The sequence below is a fragment of the Choloepus didactylus genome, chromosome 13 (assembly GCF_015220235.1).
Source record: "Choloepus didactylus isolate mChoDid1 chromosome 13, mChoDid1.pri, whole genome shotgun sequence".
NCBI classification, from domain to species: Eukaryota; Metazoa; Chordata; class Mammalia; order Pilosa; family Megalonychidae; genus Choloepus; species Choloepus didactylus.
In genome coordinates, this window is record NC_051319.1 from 11491838 (window position 1) to 11510665 (window position 18828).

The 18828-nt window shown below is 35.2% G+C and overlaps 1 protein-coding gene across 4 annotated transcripts in view; it reads right to left on the reverse strand.

Annotated features, from left to right (window-relative positions):
- Window positions 1–18828, reverse strand: part of POC5 (POC5 centriolar protein) — a 46814-nt gene that overhangs the window by 10352 nt on the left and 17634 nt on the right. For all 4 annotated transcript variants that reach the window (XM_037801753.1, XM_037801754.1, XM_037801755.1 and 1 more), the window contains 5 exons: window positions 9694–9899; window positions 8176–8352; window positions 3626–3730; window positions 1765–1944; window positions 458–611 (listed from right to left, as the gene is read on the reverse strand). In XM_037801753.1, coding sequence (XP_037657681.1) covers window positions 458–611; window positions 1765–1944; window positions 3626–3730; window positions 8176–8352; window positions 9694–9899 — 822 coding nt within the window. The remainder of the gene's footprint in view (window positions 1–457; window positions 612–1764; window positions 1945–3625; window positions 3731–8175; window positions 8353–9693; window positions 9900–18828) is intronic.

The window sequence follows — 18828 nt, forward strand, 5'->3', positions numbered from 1 at the left end:
TGGGTCTTTGGGTCCTCTCCTAATTGTAGACCTGGAAAGCAAGCGATTTTTAAAAATATAAATTTATGACCAGATAAGAAATATTTAATCAATAAAATAGTCCAAGGAATTTGGCTAATTAGGAAAAAACAAAGAGAGCAATTTTCTACTTAATAGCATTAAAATAATTAGTGATAAGAGCCTTAAAATAATGTTATATTAAAAAATTATTTTAGCAATAAACTAAAATAATTAAGAGTTGGCAGTTCACTTGATAAGATCTAAGATAACATATGTAACCGTCATTGAACTACTTTACATGGCAGAGTTAAAACTTGATAGGACATTATAAAATTAAAAATACTGATGCTTGCATGTGACATAACCATTGCAGAAAATCAGTACAGCTGACCATATCAATCACTGAAACCTCCTCAAATCCTTTTTGAAAGCAGAGAATCTTAAATGAAATACTAACCTATATCACTTCTGTTTTGAAATATAGACATGGCTTCAAGATTTAATGCACAAACACCCCTCATGAAAGCTTTTTTCATGGAATCTTCAAAGTGTTCTTTTTCATGTTGCATTCTTTGGATCTCAGCTTTTGCATTTTCCAAAGCTCCAGATAACTAAAATAAGGAAAATTAAACAAATGACAACATATGAAAAAGGTGTGAGACACAAGAATATTATTTGTTTAAAAAAGTAGATTTATACTGTGAACTTATTTTTATGTGAAATATTAATAAAAAATGGTTTACCATACACCTCTCCTGCTGTGTGCAATTTGTTTTCAAAGGTGCATCTTACCTCTATCAGCTCCATCAACAAGTCATTTTTATTCTTAACCATAAAACCAAGGCCCAAACAAGGGGAATCTCATACCAGTTCCACTGGTGATTACTGGTGTGTTTTAATTTTGTAAAAAGATGTCATTTCTTACATAAAACTTTTTTGAAGGAAATTGAACAAAATACATTAACAGCCACAGATAGTGCTCACCCTTAAGAAAGAAAACTAAATGCCTGCAATATTAACAGAATTTTTTTTTTTTTAACTAATGTTATCTATAGAATTTAAAGTACAAAATGGTATCAGGTACAACACACTTTGCCAAACTAAGCCTGAAATGGGATGCCATTTTGAAATGCAGAAAATTATCTGTGATGTAACCTATTTTTAATATCAAGAATTTAGAGTTGTAATGATGAGATGTTTTTCCTTTCAATATTTGATTTTAAGAGGCCTACTATACTCTTCACTATGGTCTTTTATTTCCTTTTGGTCTCAGAAGTTTTTCTATGTGAACAATGTTAATTTTATTAGTAAAAGTCAATAGGGTAGTAGGTATAGAGTGTTTGTAAATAAAAAGTAATTTTACAAAGTCAACAAGAAAAATAATTCAATTTATATAAAATAGTTTTATATCAATCTTGTAAGAACTTAGTATATAATTTAACATGAAGATAAACATTCATGTTTTTAGTTTTCATTCTTGGCTACATAAAAGACAAACTGACATCTCAGAGATATAAGTATCAGTGGGTGATTTCACAGCTCCAAAAGAAACGTACATACAAGAGATCCAATACAAGTTTGGAGGCCAGAGTTACAACCATTTAAAGGAATAAGTAAGTCTGCCTTACTTATGTGACCCTGTACCAACGGTTTCATTTGAAGCAACACTGCATTAAATAAAGATGGAAAATGCGTTAATTTGCCTAGTGGTGAGTGATCTTTACTGTTATTAAAGGAAAGTGAAAATTTTAACTTTTTGATTACCAGAGCAACTTTGGTTTCATAATCATTGGAAATCTGGACACAAACTTCTTCCGCTCTTGCTTGGCAAGCTCGTTCCACCACATCTTTCCACTGCTTTTGTATTGTGGAACGCCAGGCTTTCCAGACTTTCTTCAGTAAAGTTCTCTGGTAGTATTGGTCTGCTAGTTTACTTTCATAAACCTAAATAAAAGTAATGTAAAACCTCAAAAACACAATGTACTGGTAAACATACCAGTAGCAATAATAATAACTATAACTTAGTTTACATACATTATAATTTAATCCTGTGTAATGGTACTTTTCTCATCTTACAGACAAGAAAACAGGCTTAGAGAGGTTAAGTAGCCTCTAAGGTCACACAAGTAAGCAAGGTAAAGCCAGACTTTCTGACTTGAGAGCCTGGGCTCTTCTTATCCATTACATCATTTAGCATTATTTTAAGCATATAATTCAGGGGAAGAACAAAAAAACAAATGAAAGTAAGTACTTCTCCATGTACCACCTTAGCTACAAATCTGTTTAACCTTTCAGCTGAAAGAGGGACCAGGAGAATGAGAGAGTGGCTGAAGGCAGAGCGTGGTGGCTGTGGCTTCAGATGGCAATGCTGTCTCTTTGGTTTGGTGACCACCACCATAAGCAAGCTTAATTTAATCTACATAGCTTGCTATTTAGATAGTACCAAACTGATCCAAACAGGAACATGTTTTTTTTCTTTAATCAATAAATTAAAATTCTTTTGAAATGGTAGTTCCAATTCTCAACTTTCTTAAATTTTAAAAGCCTCAACTTTTTCAGTTAACATCTTAAATAAATAGGTATCCTCATTATTAAACAGCTTTCACAGTATCGTATAAAGACTCATTTTAAACAGCGTTCTTCAGTATTACTAATGAGGATTTAATTAAAAAAATGAAAACATTGGGAAGTATTATTAAAGGAGAAATCCTATTCCATGGCAATAGATTTTCCCTAAGTAAATACTTTAGAGTAGTTGAAGTAAAATGATCAGATAAGTACATCAAAGATAAAGCAAACTAATCTCTTGAAAGTTAAATGCACAGATTACTCCATGGCTCACATGAGCATCACTTGCAACACAAACACACATACATGCACAGGCACACTCACACCATACACTCCTGAGGCTCTATATTCCAATCTTTTTTTGGGATATATTCATACTCTTATACTTTTCCATGTTTGATACAGTATTTATTTATTCTTCTCTTTGGTTCACTATTTACTTTGACATACTGATTCAGTTCTTATTTACCGATTCAGTTCTTATTTAATTAAAATAACATGTTTAAGTTTAAATTGTATACAAACTAAGGGTTATTTTTAAAAAGTTACACAGGCATGGCTTTATGGTTCCAACTCTAAGGCAAGTCTACACAACAAACATTTGCACTATTTTGTAATATATAAATTAAGTAATTATTCCGTATGAAGAGGTTTATTACAGCATTTTAGAAGCAGAAACAAATACATAGGAAGCATATGATATGTTACAGATTATAAATTCTTTCTCCACGTAACAACACCTGAGGTCAAATTTGTTAAAAGGGTTCCACTTACCAAGGCATTTGTAATTTAGGTACAATCCTTACTAACTCACTATGAAGTAGCAAATGATATATCAATAGTCTGTAAAATCTAAGAGACAGTTTTTCCAAAGTATCTAAAATTAAATTCCTATGAAATAAGTACAACATTAAGTGATAAATTCATTTTGACTTATTTGTAAACAAATATTAACATCCAATCATTGTCCTTTAATAAGAGTTCTAATAAGTAATCCTATACACTTTTACGTTTAGAAGTCAAATATCTGTCAGTAGCTTCTCTTTTTCACACTTACATCCTGTCTGGATTTGATATGGCCAATTCTCCAGTAGAAGAATGTTCTCATCAACTCTGTTCTTTCTTTTTGCTTGCCTAAGGCATGAGACAAGCTAGAAATCACCTGCAAACAGCAATTAACCCAATTATTGTGATATTACGTAACAGCAATTGGCAGTGATTTTCTCATATATCAAAAAGCATTAAAGAGAATACTTACAGATCACTATTATATTCATTCAGTTAACCTCATTACCTTTAAAAACACCAAAAAACACTTCCCTATATGAATACATTAAATATCAATGAATGAAGGGGGGAAAATAAAAAAAATCTTCACCATGTGTATATCTTAGTAATCAAATAAAAATGTTTATATACATAAAAATTAATATGATCACTGATGTTTAATTCAGGAAAAATAATTATATGACTGGAAGTTTTGCTACAAATCTCAAAATTCTCTATTCAATAGAAAATTTACTTGAGGACAGTGACTAGGTTTTAATTATGTTTAGCGCCTACTAAATTATAAATTAATATTTTTTGCCCCCTGGATACAGAAGTTTCTCAATAACTGTTTAATGATTTTCCATATTCAACAAACATAAAACCAATTACTAGCTAAAATTCAAAGCACTTTGTCAGTGATATCATTATCCCTGTTCTTTTGAAAATACAATCTATGATGGTTTTTAAATCCCAAGGTAATAGTGTCTTATAAAGAACTGAATAATTGAAATATATATTAAAAAATGGTCACATTAAAAAGAGATTAACCTGCTCTGATAAAGACAGAGGAATGAGACGCTTCAGTGCTCTGTCCCCCAATAAAAGTTTGAAACAATCATTTAGAACTGGCAGAAACACCTTTCTCAAAGCTCCAGAAAACAGTTAAAGGAATGCACCAAAACAGTGAGTGCTGAATCAAGAAAAAGGCAACTTAAAAGCAGCAGAATCTCGTGGGGTCCCGGCTGGCCCTCCCTTGTCCCCTTACTGGCTCAGCACAGAACTGGCCCACACTCCTGTGCAAGTTCCTGGTCCTGGTTCTGGAGGTAGCACAGTACTGCTTGTGCACATACTGAGAGCATGGATGTCAGGCCCAATCTCTCTGGTGGCAACCTGAGGGACTGAACCAGGACACCTGTTGCAGGCTCGCTGTCCCAGAACTTGCCCTGCTGCAGAGCTGTGGAAGAACAGTCAAGTTGTGGCTGCCTGGGGCAAGGGACTGCCAACTATAGGACATACAGCACAGTGCCCAGGACTGAGAGGAAACTGTTTCCTAAGAAACAAGACACACTCATATCTATGTAAATGGGGGAATTCCTAGGGCCACATGTACATGCCTAAGACAAGATGTATGTGCAGAAACGATCAGGGAGGCCCCTTATGCTTTGGCCCCAAGCTATTCTCTAAACTCATTACATGATAAACCTTGCGGGAAAGCACATGCACAGGTCAATCTGTGGAATCTTTCAAAACAGTGGAAAAGGTATTTATTTTTAACCTCCCCCCTTCCCCCCCTTTTTTTTGCTAGGTCCTAGAATTCAAGGAAAGCTAGATACAAGCTCAAGGACCTGATGTTGCAGAGTCTAAAGTCCAGTGATAATGGACTAAAATATCAAAATGTCCAGGCTTCAACAAAAGATTATAAAAGATACAAAGAAACAGGATGTGATGGCCCAGGCAAAGAAGAAGACTAAAGTATTAGAACCAACAATGAGGATGATCAGACCTGTGGCTTTCCAGAAAAAACTTTTTTTTTTTTTTAAAGTTCCTAAATATGCTCAAAGAGCTAAAGGAAAAATGGACAAAGAACTAAAGGAAATCAGGAAAACAGTAAATGAATACAAAGAGAGTATCAATAAAGAGATAGAAATTATGAAAAGAAACCAAACACAGCTGAAGACCATAGTAACAGAAATATAAAACTCCTTAGAGGGGTTCAACAGTAGACTGGAGGTGGCAGAAGAATCAGTGAACTTGAAGACAAGAAAAATGAAATTACCCAACCTGATGATTGAGAAGAAAGAAGAAAAGTGAACAGAACTTGAGGAACCTGTGGGACACCATTAAGCATATAAATATAAACATAGTGGGAGTCCAAGAAGGTGAAGAAAGAAAGGGGCAGAGAGAATATTCAAAGAAATAATGGCTGAAAACTTCCCAAATTTAGTGATACACATGAATATAAAACAATCAAGACGTTCAATGATCTCCAAACTGGATAAACCCAAATAGACCCACACTGTGGCATGTTATAATCAAATCATCAAATGCCAACGATAAAGAGAATTCTAAAAGCCATAAGAGAAAAGCAATGTGTCATACTTCAATAAGATAAGTGCTGATTTCTCATCAGAAACCACGGAGGCAAGAAGGCAGTGGGATGACATATTTAAAGTGCTGAAAGCAAAAAAAACCCTGCCAACCAAGAATTCTATATATGGCAAACTGTCTTTCAAAAATGAGGGAGATATTAAGACATTCCTAGATAAGCAAAAGCTGAAGGAATGGGTCCCCACCAGACTGGCCCTGCAAGAGATGCTAAAGGAAGTTCTGCAGGTTGAAAGGAAAGGACCCTAGACAATAGACTGAAGCTACATGAAGAAATAAAGAACTCTGGTAAGGGTAACAACATGGGTAAATGCCAGTAATATTGCATTTTTGGTTTGTAACCCCACTTTTTACTTCCTATACGGTCTAAAAGGCAAATGCATAAAATGTCATGAGAAATCAGTGGCTTGGGACTCATAATGTACAAACATGTAATCTGTGACAAGAATTACACAAAGGTTGGGGGACAGAGGGGTATAGGATTATAGGTTGTATATACTATAGAATTTAAGTTGGTATCAAAGCAGATGAGACTGTTATGTATTTAGGATGTTAAATTTCACCCCATGGTAACTACAAAGAAAATATCGGAAAATATGCAAGCTCATAGAGACAGAAATTAGAGTACATGTTGCCAGTGACAACACACAGGGGAATGGGGAGTTAATACCTGATGGGTGTAGGGTTTCTGTTTGGGGAGATGGGAACCTTCTAGCAATGGAAACTGGTGAAAGTACTGCAACACTGAAATTGTGGTTAATACCAATGAATTCTATGCTTGTGAGTGGTTCAGATGGGAAAGTTAATGTTGTATGTATGTTCCCACAATTAAAAAAGAAAAAGAAAAAGAGACAATGACAATTAAATGTAATACATGATCTTGGATGGGATTTAATAAGGGAGGAAAAAAGGCTCAAAAGGACATTACTGGGAGATATGAAAAAACTGGAGTTTAGATTGTAAAAGCCTTCCATCCACATTAAAGTTCTTGAACTTAAGGCAGTTCATAAGTGAATATCCCCAATCTTAGGTAATGCACATGGCAGTATTAGGTGTTCAAGGGGCATGATATATATATCTTACACTCAAGTGTTCAGAAAATGGATTGATACATACATAGGCAGACGGATGGATAGGTAAATGGATAGATAGAGCGATACGGCAAATTTAGCAAAATGCTAAAATTTGTGGATCTGGGTATTGGGGGTGGGAGTTGATGGAGTTCTCTGTATGGGTTTTGTATTATTTTTCTAACTGTTCTATTAGTTTAAAAGTATTTCCAATAAAAAGTTTAAAAAAAGGAATTTAGTCAATCAGGCACTTTCATTGAGAGCTATTTATTCTAGTTCTTTAAATATGCTTTTATTATTGTTTATTAATTGAATATAGGGAGTGTATACTCTTTTGGGTATGATACTTCAAAATAAAAAATTAAAATATTTTTAAAACTTTAGAACAGAGTTCTGAGGGTAAGACAGAAAATGACTAAATTATTATCCATTGTTTCAAAACAGTAAATTTGTTAAATGTTCAATTTTATATTATACCCCGAAAAACCAGTATTTTCCAAAACATAGAATTTATTTAGTTCATTAAGACATTTGAGTGCTGCTTTTGCAGACAGGTAGCTTATTTGTCTGCTGTGAGTCTCTCTTCTCTGAAAGCCTCTATCCTGTTCATACAGTATCAGAGGGAGAAGCAGGGGAAATCATAGATTTGCTGACCATCTGCTTTGTTCAAGGTGCTGCTGGTACATGAGGTTGTACAAAATTAGCACAGACTTGAACTTTACCCTCAGATTTCCTAAAAGGCTAACAGAAAGTGAAATAAAAGGTGTTCTCTGTGTAGATGAATAAAATGAAGACTATCATTCCACAGACAGAATTTGTAACACTTAAAATGAACCCTGAAAGGACAGAAATGTTGGTTCCCTGATGTTCTCTTATGGGCAGTTAGAAAGGAAAGAAAAGATCAGGAAGAAAAAACTAGTGTACGTTCTTCAAATGTCAAGATGAGGAAAATCTGTTCATTTGTTATTTTGGCAAAAATATGATATTACAATGGCATGTATAATAGGAAAAGTAAATCCTATGGCTATGCATTTATTTTTCCATCAATTTCTGAGGTGATTTCCCTTTTTTCCTTGTACTATCTAAGTAACCACTAGTTTCTGGTATCTATTTTCTAGCCAGATATTTACTAAATCTGAATTAGAGAGATTTAAAAAAGGACCTCATCTTTTCGCCCAATGGAGACTTCATAAGCTTTTTGTAGCTCCTTCAAGTTGTTGATCTGGTTGCCCAGTTGTTTTAAATGTACTGCATGTTTTTCTTTCTCTTTTCTCATTTCCATTCGATGCCAGTCAATAAAATTAAGTCTCCATTTACTTAGTTCAGATATGACATTTGTCTGAAAAATAAGTATACTGACAATTAAGTAATTTGTTCCTATAATGCTTATTAAAACTACACTGAAATTAAGAAACATTAAAAAAAATCAGAACAAGTTATCAACACAAAAGCTATTTTAAAAAGTAAGGACACTAATGAAAATATGTTCAAGCACAATAGTTATGGCTCTTCTTAGTTCACACTCAACATACTTTGAGTTACTTTATATAAAATCTTGTCATTAAAAAATATTTCGGGTTTCATAATCAATTAAGTTCCTTTGTCTATTCAAGTACTTAAATATTCATAGCAAAGATGAATCCCAAAAAAAGAAATGCAGAACTATGGCTTAGGCTGAGCAGATAATGACCAGGAAATTTTGATAGAGGTGGCAGTGGTAACCACGGGAGCTGATATTTTGTTTCCCAAACCATTTATCACAATGACCACTTTACAACCAAATTGCTAAATCTTTTCACCCTACTGACTGGCATAAGTAAAGAGACCAAATAATTATCTGTCAGACAAAAAATTAGTTAACAATATGGTTTACTAAACACAGAACAATTAAAATGGCTGGTGGCACACTACTCCAATGGGTTTTATATAATTATCAGAAGTAAGAAATCTGTTCTATGGGGAAAAAAACAGAATATGCTAAAAGATTATTTACAGAAGTTAAGATTCCAAGTAACAGAGAAACAACTCACATGGCCTTAATTCCTCCATGATGTGAATATTAACTTAGTTTTCTCAAAGTGTATGCTTTCTCTGTTTTTTAAACTAGCAAACATCTTGCCATTTATGCAATACTTTTGTGTTTTACTTAGAGGCTAGTAACATCACCAAAATAAAATCAATTTTTATAATTTTTCAGTTACACATTGTGGTTGCTAAAAGAGTGGATACAAAATGAATACAGACTGCAAAAATTGGACCTTGTGTTTCATTTAAAAAGAGATATTTCCATTGGTCATAACTATGATATGGCTCAATAGGTGTTTCAATCACACATAGGCTGAGCTTTGCAAAAAATCTGAAAAATTCAATGGAACATGCAGAGCTGTTCCAGCAACTATTTAAAACCTTGCTATTCAAAGTATTGCTGCTGAACCAGAAGCATCACCTGGAGCTTGTTAGAAATGCATCTCGGCCTGCCCAAGACCACTGAATGAGAAGCTGCAGTTGAACAAGATCTCCAGGTGATTAGTATGTACATTGAAGATTAATAAACTGGTTAAGACACTGGACTTATCTTCTAAGGAAACTAAAGATTTCTAAAAAATCATCTTTAATTAAAGGAAAAGAAACAGTGCAATTAAGAGTTGAATTAGTACACAACAGTGAATAATTGTAATACCTTTAGTTCTGAACTCCACAGATCAAGCACATTTTCCATCTTCTGAAGGTTTTCATCAGAAATAAGAAAATCGCCAACGACTGCTTCATGGGCGTCTGCATGACTAGAATTAGATGCTGGTGAAGAAGAGTCACCTAAAAGGTGTGAACTGAAAAAATCCATGACTGGGTGAGAAGGCTTCCGTGGTGATGACACTGGTGTTGACCCTAGAAATAAAAAAGTAGTAGCCATCAAGCCAAACTGAAAACAACCCAAATTGTAAGGAGTTATACTGGAAGGCTAGAAGATATCAACTACAGAGGTGAAAAAATGAGATGAAATTACCTTTCAGGTGTACTTATTCTGGTTATTTTAATTTTGGTATTGTCACTGATTTAGGACTGATTAGCATGAAATGCCTCCTATAAAACCCCCACATGACTTCTATCCACATACGGATGTTTTATATATTCAGGTCCAGTCTGAGCTGAACATAATATCCACAACTTCACATCAGTATTTACTAAGGGCTTTCTATGTGTAGTAATCATTCTGAAAGGATTAGCAACCTTAACACATTCTACTCTAAGAAATAGGTACGGTTACTCCCATCTTACTGATGAGGAAACTGAGGTTCAGAAAGGGTTAAGTAATTAACCAAGGTCAGAGTGGCTGTATATATGTCATTATTACTAAGTTCAACCCTGAGATGGGCCTTCACACTTCTAGGTAATTTAGTTTATTAGGCACTCAGTTGTAAGGCATCTGTAGCCTTCAACACATAGGTGAGAAATGAATATATCTTTATATACATGCATATATATACACAACCCTCATCCCATCCTGAGCCAGAAAGAGAACTCATCAAGCTCTAAAAACCACAAAAGGAAAAAAAATAATATTTTATCATGTACTTATGTTGGATTAGAGACTACAATATTTCTCATATATCTTACATTCATTATGAGGGCCCTAACATCCAATATGCAAGGGTTTCCCTGCTTCCTCACTGAATGAATCAAACAAAGATAAATTTACTATAGAATGTGTTAAAGTAAATCTTTCAAGAATACTTTGCAGAAAGGAAAATCATTTCTTAATATATATGTTTTGCATAAAAAATATAATACATGGTTCAGGCTAGTCATACTATGAACACTACCTGTATGTTCTGAAGATGAAGATGGTTAAGGAAACCAGAGAATAAGGCAGAAAGACAAAACATGAACATCCTAAATGCTAAAAAATATACATTTTCTTTTACTAGATTTTAACAACTAGATCTGCACTCATGGGGAAAACAGTAGGCACGCTCTCTCTCTTTTAAAATTATATATACTCATCTTTTAAAAAAAGAGAATCATATTATATAAGATCTTCATAGGGTGCTCAGAGATTACATTGCTCAAGATTTACATTTAGAGACAAGGAAACTAAAGCATAGATGAATTTCTTACATGTAGTTTAAACGATCCCACATTAAATAACACTGCATCATATGGTAAGAAAATTATTCCATTTTCATTATTTTAATTATGCTGATTATGCCAAGGAAAAACTTGGGATCTGGTGTTAGTATGCTCTTATTTATTTTTTAGATAGTGTGCTACAAAGAATTTAAATTTTTGGACAAAATAAACATCTCTTCCTTTGGTCTCACACAGATGTTGAAGTTTTAACATACAGACAGTATCAGAAACCATACAATATTTGTTCTTTTGTTTCTGGCTTATGTCTCTCAACATACTGTCCTAAAGGTTCATTCATCTCACCGTATGCCTCCCAACTTCATTCCTTTCTGTAGCTGCACAATATTCCATCGTATCTATGCACCATAGTTCTCCCTTCTGCTCCTCAGTCGATGTACCGTTGGGCCACTTCCATTCACTGGCAATCACGAATAATGCCACCATAAACACCAGCGTGCCAATGTCTGTCTATGTCCCTGCTGTCAGTTCTTCCAGGCGTATACCTAGTAACGGGGCTGCCAGATAACATGGCAACTCCAGGCTTCCTGAGGAACCGCCACACTGCCCTCCAGAGCTCTGGCTATACAATTCTACTTCCCCACTAACAATAAACAGGTATTTCTCCACATCTCCTCCAGCACTTGTATTTTTCTATTTATTTTTTTTTTAAGTTTTATTCACTGGTGTTAGTACGCTTTTAAAACCTCGTTAACACTTTCTAATTTCCCCTTTCACAAAGAAAGACTTCAGGCTGAGAAAACCAACAACAGTGTTTAATAAAAATTTCATAATTTTCTTTGCTTTTATTTTTACTACTACTTTCTATTTGTAACAAGTATATACTAGTTTTATGTTACATTCCTTTTTAAATGAATTTAAGCCAAAAAGTGAGCATATTTTAAAAAACACTAATTGCACAGGTGGTGTAGACATATGACAAAAATCAATATGTTGGTACACAAATGCCTGAATATTAGGAGTGCACTGGTTTAAGAAAAAAGTTTAGACAGGCGAACCTATCTCATAGCCCATAAAATCTTTAAAAACACTTGCCCTCTAATTTAGCAACTTTAAGAAAGGATGGCAGTTTTTAATAATAGAATTCAGCAAAAGTGATATGAACTCACTTTTGAGATTAAATTATAAAAGACCGTGACTTCCAAGAATTCCGGGTAAGCTGGTGGAGTAGGGAGCTCCAAGACTCAGTCCTCCCAACAAAACAACCATTAAAGAGGCAGGAATGGTTTCAAACAAATATTGTGAAACTCCAGAGGTCAGGAGAACACTGTTCCAGGGAAGAACGGAAGGAAGAGGCAGAAAAATTGTGGTAAAAAACTATAAATTGATCTCTCTGCACTGTGGCTACCAGCACCCATTCCTCATTCTCATGACAGGCTGCCGGGGGTTCGGTCCCTGACTAGCTACTAGTGACAGAAGGGATATAAAAATCCTCTTCCCTAGTAAACAGGGGTGTGCAAGGTTGATTACTGATCACAGCTTTTGATCAGTGAATTCGGATTGCTGGTTCCTGGCTCTGAAGGCAGCTACCGTTTCAGTCCTCCGTGGACAGGGGCAGAGGTGGGGGAGACTTAAGGATGCAGGGCTTTTTCAGGGCTGCAGAGGACAGTTAGCTGAAGGGCTGCATTTGCTGGGCAGGCCAGGAAAGCTCAGCTTCAAGGAGCCCTCAGAGAAGTTTTTGGCTTCCTTCCTGACCCCTCCACAGGACACTTTGAAGCCAGTATACACCCTCTTCATAGGTGTTTTGGCCCTATTCTGAATGGAAAAGACTGACTTGGAAAAATCCTCCCCAGGATAATCTTCCTCCCAGAATTTGCCCTCTGGGCAAAAGCAGCATCAGACAATGAAAGGAGTATAAAAAAACTATGGAGGCCTGCCAGCTTCAGATAGCTGGGAGAGGGAGGTTTGTCCCCCTGGGAAACAGAAGGGACAACCAAACTCTTGTAAACAGGGGACTCCAAAACAACTAACAAACAAAAGCTGAGGACAAGACAGAGGCCCAATAAGATAGGAAAAACCCTGCATGCTGCCTTTGCCTTGGGCAGTCCTTCCTGATAGGAGGGCTGAAGTGCAAAACAAAAAAAAAATCTGTCTTATCACTGGATGGTTACAAACCAAGAAACAGGCATCCCAGGGAGTAAAACCCAAGTTAACATTTTAAAATATTAAAATGTACAGCATGCAAAAAAAAGAGTACAAGACAAAGAAAGAAACACGAAATGATGGCCCATCCAAAGGAAAAGGATAGGAATACAGAAAACACCAATGTTTGGACACTTAAAAATGCCCAAGGAAATGAATGAGTGTACAGAGAAAAAAACTAAAGGATATCAGGAAAACAACAAATGAACAATATGAGAATCTAAGTAAATAGAAAATTTAAAAAGGAACCAAAATGAACTACTGGAGTTGAAGACGACTATAACTGAAATGAAAAATGCCCAGGAGGGTTTTAAGAGCAGACTGGAGCTGGCAGAAGAAATAATCAGTGAACTTGAAGACAAGACACTTGAAATGAGTCAAGAAAAAAGAAATAATGAAAGCAAAAATAGCCTAAGACAGCTATGGGACACCATCAAGCAAGCCAACACACATTATGGGAGGCAGAAGGAGAAGAAGGAAAGGAGCAAAAGGAACAGTCAAAGAAATGATGACAGAGAACTTCTCAAACTTAGCAAAAGACAAGAATATGCTCATCCAAGAAGCTCCAAGAGCATCAAACAGGATAAACATGAAGAAAAACACACCCCATTATATAATAATTATGCTATCAAATGCAAAGGACAAGGAAAGAGTTCTGAAAGCTTCAAGAGAAAAGCAATATAATACATACAAGGGAGATCCAATTAGATTGTGTGCCAATCTCTCATCAGAAACCATGGAGGCAAGAGGGCAGTGGGTTGAAATACTTAAAAATGCTGAAGGAAAACAACTGCCAGACAAGAATTTTATATCCAGAGAGATATCACCACTAGACTGGCCCTAAAAGCAATGTTAAAAGGAGTTCTTCAGATTGCAAGGAAAGGACACTAGACAGTGGTTCAAAGCAGCATAAAGAAATAAAGACCTGCAGTAAAGGTAACCATTTGGGTAATTAAAAATGCCAATATCATTGTACTCTGCTGTGTGGTATATACCTCCACTTCTTACTTTCTACATGTGCTAAAATTCAAATGCATACAAGTAATGATAAATCTATGTTTTTGGATATACAAAATACAAAGATATAAGTGGTAACAATTACAAAAAATAATTGTGGAGGGCAGAGAGGTATAGGCAAAGTATATGTGCATGCTATTGACGTTAAGTTGGTATCAAACCAAATATGATTGTTTTATATTTAGGATGTTAAATTTTAACCCCATGGTAACCTCAAGGAAAACAGATGAAAAATACATCCAGATATAAGTGAGAAGGCGCTCAATATGGTAAAACATAAAAAGCAAATAAATATAAAAGTAGGCTTTAATGGAAGTGAGGAACAAAAAAGCTACAACACAAAGGCTAAATAGCAACACAGCAAAAGAAAGCCCTGTATTGTAAGTAGTGACTTAAAATGTAAATGGATTAAACTCTCCAGTCAAAAGGCAGAGACTAGCAGAAGGGAGAAAAAGCTTGAACCAACTATATTCTGTCTACAAGAGACTCACCTTGAAGTCAAAGACACAAGTAGGTTGAGGGTGAAAGGATGGAAAAAAAAAATACCATTCAAGTACTATCCAAAAGAGAGCTTGGGTGGCTCTACAAATATTGCACAAAATAGACTTTAAGATTAAAACAGTTATGAGGGAGAAAGATGGTCATTATATACTGATAAAGGGGACAATTCAAGAGGACAATGTAACAATTGTAAATATATATGTACCTAACAACAGAACCCCAAAATACATGAACCAAATACTGATAGATTTGAAGGTGAAATTGATAGTTCTACATTAACAAACAGTAGGAGACTTTAACACACCACTCTCAATAATGGATAGAACTTCTAGTCAGAAGATAAATAAGGAAGTACAGGACTTGAATGATGCACTAAATTAACTAGGCCTAACAGACATATATAGAACACTGCACCCAATGAAAACAGAATACATATTCTTCTCAAGTGTACATGGATCATTCTCCAGGATAGACTGTATGTTGGGTCACAAAACAAGTCCTGATAAACACAAAAATACTGAAATCATACAGTGTATATTCTCTGAAACAGACTGTAGCTAGAAATTAATAACAGAGGGAGAAAATGGAAAATTCACAAATGTGTAGAAATTAAACAATATACTCTTAAACAATCAGTGGATTAAAGTGGAACTCAGAAGCGAAATTAGGAAATATCTTGAGGCAAATGAAAATGAAAATACAACATATCAAAACTTACGGGATGCAGCAAAGGCAGTGCTGAAAAGGAACTTTATAGCTCTAAATGCTTACATTAAAAAAGAAAGACTTCAAATCAGAGCTCTAACCTCAGAACTAGAACTAGAAAGAGAAGAGCAAACTAAATCTGAAGTGAGCAGAAGGAAGGAAATAAAGATTAGAGTGGAAATAAATGAAATAGGAAAACAAAAAAACAATAGAGAGAATCAACAAAACCAAAAGTTGATTCTTTGAAAAGACAACAAAATCAACAAACCTTTAGCTAGACTAATAAAGAAAACAAAGAGAGGATACAAATACCAAAAATCAGAAATGAAAAGGGGGACATTACTACTGACCCCAGAGAAATAAAAAGGAGTAAAAGCAGATACTATGAAGAACTGCATGCCAATAAATCAGAAGAAATGGACAAATTATTAGAAATACACAACTACCCATACTGGCTCAAGATGAAATAGAAGATCTCAACAAACCAACTGCTAAAGAGATTGAATCAGTCATCAAAAACTTCCCAACAAAGAAAAGCCCAGGAACAGATGGCTTCACAGGTGAATTCTACCAAATGTTCCAAAAAGACTTAACTCCAATTCTGCTCAAAATCTTCCAAAAATTTAAAGAGGAGGGAACACTCCCTAAATCATTCTATGAGGCCAATATTACCCTCATACAAAGCTGGATCAAGAGACCACAAGGAAAGAAAATTGCAGACCAATATCTCTTATGAATATAGATGCAAAAATCCTCAACAAAATACTAGCAAACCAAACTCAACAGCATATTAAAAGAATTATGCACCATGATGAAGTGGGATTTATCCGTGGTATGCAAGGTTGGTTCAACGTAAGAAAGATAATGTAATATACCATGCGAACAGAATGAAGGAAAAAAACCACGTATCTCAATTGATGTAGAAAAGGTATTTTACAAAATCCAGCACCCTTTCTTGACAAAAACAAAACAAAACAAAACAAAACAAAACCCACTTAGAACACTAGGAATAGAAGGAAACGTCCTCAACATGATTAAGGGCATATATGAAAAGTCCACAGCTAACTTCCTATTTCCTGGTAAAACACTGAAAGCTTTCCCTTTAAGATCAGGAATAAGACCAGGATGCTCACCATCACTTGCTATTCAACATGATAGTGGCAATTCTTGCCAGAGAAATTAGGGATGACAAAGAAATAAAAGGCATCCAATTGGAAAGGAAGAAGTAAAACCTTCCCTACTTCCAGATGATATGCTCCTATATACAGATAACCATGAGAAATCCACAATAAAGCTCTTAGAGCTAATAAGTGAATTCAGCAAAATGACAGGGTACCAGACAAAGCATCAAATATCAGCAGCATTATAGACACAAGCAATGAACGATCAGAAAAAGAAATCAGCGAAAAAAAAATTGTATTTACAATAGTAACTGTGCTGGTTTGTACATATTCTGCCCCCAGAAAAAGCCATATTCTTTAATGCAATCTTGTCAGGGCAGATGTGTTAGTGTTGATTAGGTCGGAATCTTCGGATTAGGCTGTTTCCATGGAGATGTGACCCACACAACTGTGATTGACACCTTTGATTAGGGTGTGACCTCTTGATTGAATGTTTCCATGGAAATGTGGCCCCACCCATTCAGGGTGGGTCTTGATCAGTTCACTGGAACCCTATAAAAAGAGCTCACAAACAGAGGGATCTTAGAGCAACTGAGAGTGACATTTTGAAGAGGAGCTTCAGTTAAGAGAGGACAAAACATCCCAAGAGCAACATTTTGGAGAACGTCATTTTGAAAAGCACCTGGGAGCAAGCAGATGCCAACCATGTGCCTTCCCAGACAACAGAGGTTTTCTGGACACCACTGACCATCCTTCAGAAAAGGTACCCTACTGTTGATGTCTTACCTTGGACACTATTATGGCCTTAAGACTGTAACTTTGTAACCAAATAAACTCCATTTAAAAGAGCCAATCCATTTCTGGTGTTTTGCAAAACGGCAGCATTAGCAAACTGGAACAGCAACTAAAAGAATCAAATATCTAGGAATAAATCTAACCAAAGATATAAAGGACTGGTACACAGAAAACTACAAAACATTGATAAAAGAAATTAAAGAAGACCTAAATAAATGGAAGGACATTCTGTGTTCATGAATCGGAAGACTAAATATTGTTAAGATGTCAATTCTACCCAAAGCAATTTATAGATTCAATGCAGTTGCAATCAAAATTCCAACAACCTTCTCTGCAGAAATAGAAAAGCCAATCATCAAATTTATATGGAAGGATAAGGGGCCCTAAATAGCTAAAGTTCTCTTGAAAAAGAAGAATGAAGTTGGAAGGATCATACTTCCTGATCTTAAAACTTATTACAAATTCACAGTAATCAAACAGCATGATACTGGCACAAAGACAGCCATAAAGACCAATGGAATCAAACTGAGAGTTCAGAAATCAATCCTCACATTTATGGCCAACTGATTTTTTGATAAGAGGGGCAAAGACCACTCAATTGGGAAAGAGTGGTCTCTTCAACATATGGTGCTGGGAAAACTGAATCTCCATTTGCAAAAAAAAGACAGAGGAGGATCCCTACCTCACACTATATAGAAAAATCAACTCAAAATGGATCAAGAAACTACATATAAGAGTTAGAACTATCAAACTCCTAGAAGAAAATGCAGGGAAGCATCTTCGATACCTTGTGTCAGGCAATAGTTTCTTAGACTTTAAATCTGAAGCACAAGCAACAAAGGAAAAATAGATAAATGGGACATCATCAAAATTAAAAACTTTTGTTCCTCAAAGGACTTTATCATGAAAGTAAAAAGACAGCCTACATAGTGGGAGAAAAAATTTGGAAACCACATATCTGATAAAGGATTAAAAGCCAGAATATATAAAGAAATCCTTCAACTTAACAAAAAGACAAACAGCCTAATTAAAATACGGGCAAAAGACTTGAACAGACATCTCTCCATAGAAGATATACAAATGGCCAAAAAACATGAAAAAAATGCTCAACATCATTAGCCATCAGGGAGATACAAATTAAAATCACAATGAGATACCATTTCACAACCATTAGAATGGCTATTATTAAAAAATGGAAAATAACAAGTGTTGGAAAGGAAGCAGAGTAATAGGAACACTCATTCATTGCTGGTGGGAATGGAAAATGGTGCGGTGTTTGGCAGTTCCTCAGAAAGCTAAGTATAGAACTACCATATGACCCGGCAATCCCACTACTAGGTATATACCCAAAAGAATTGAAAGCAAGGACTTGAACAGATATTTTCACA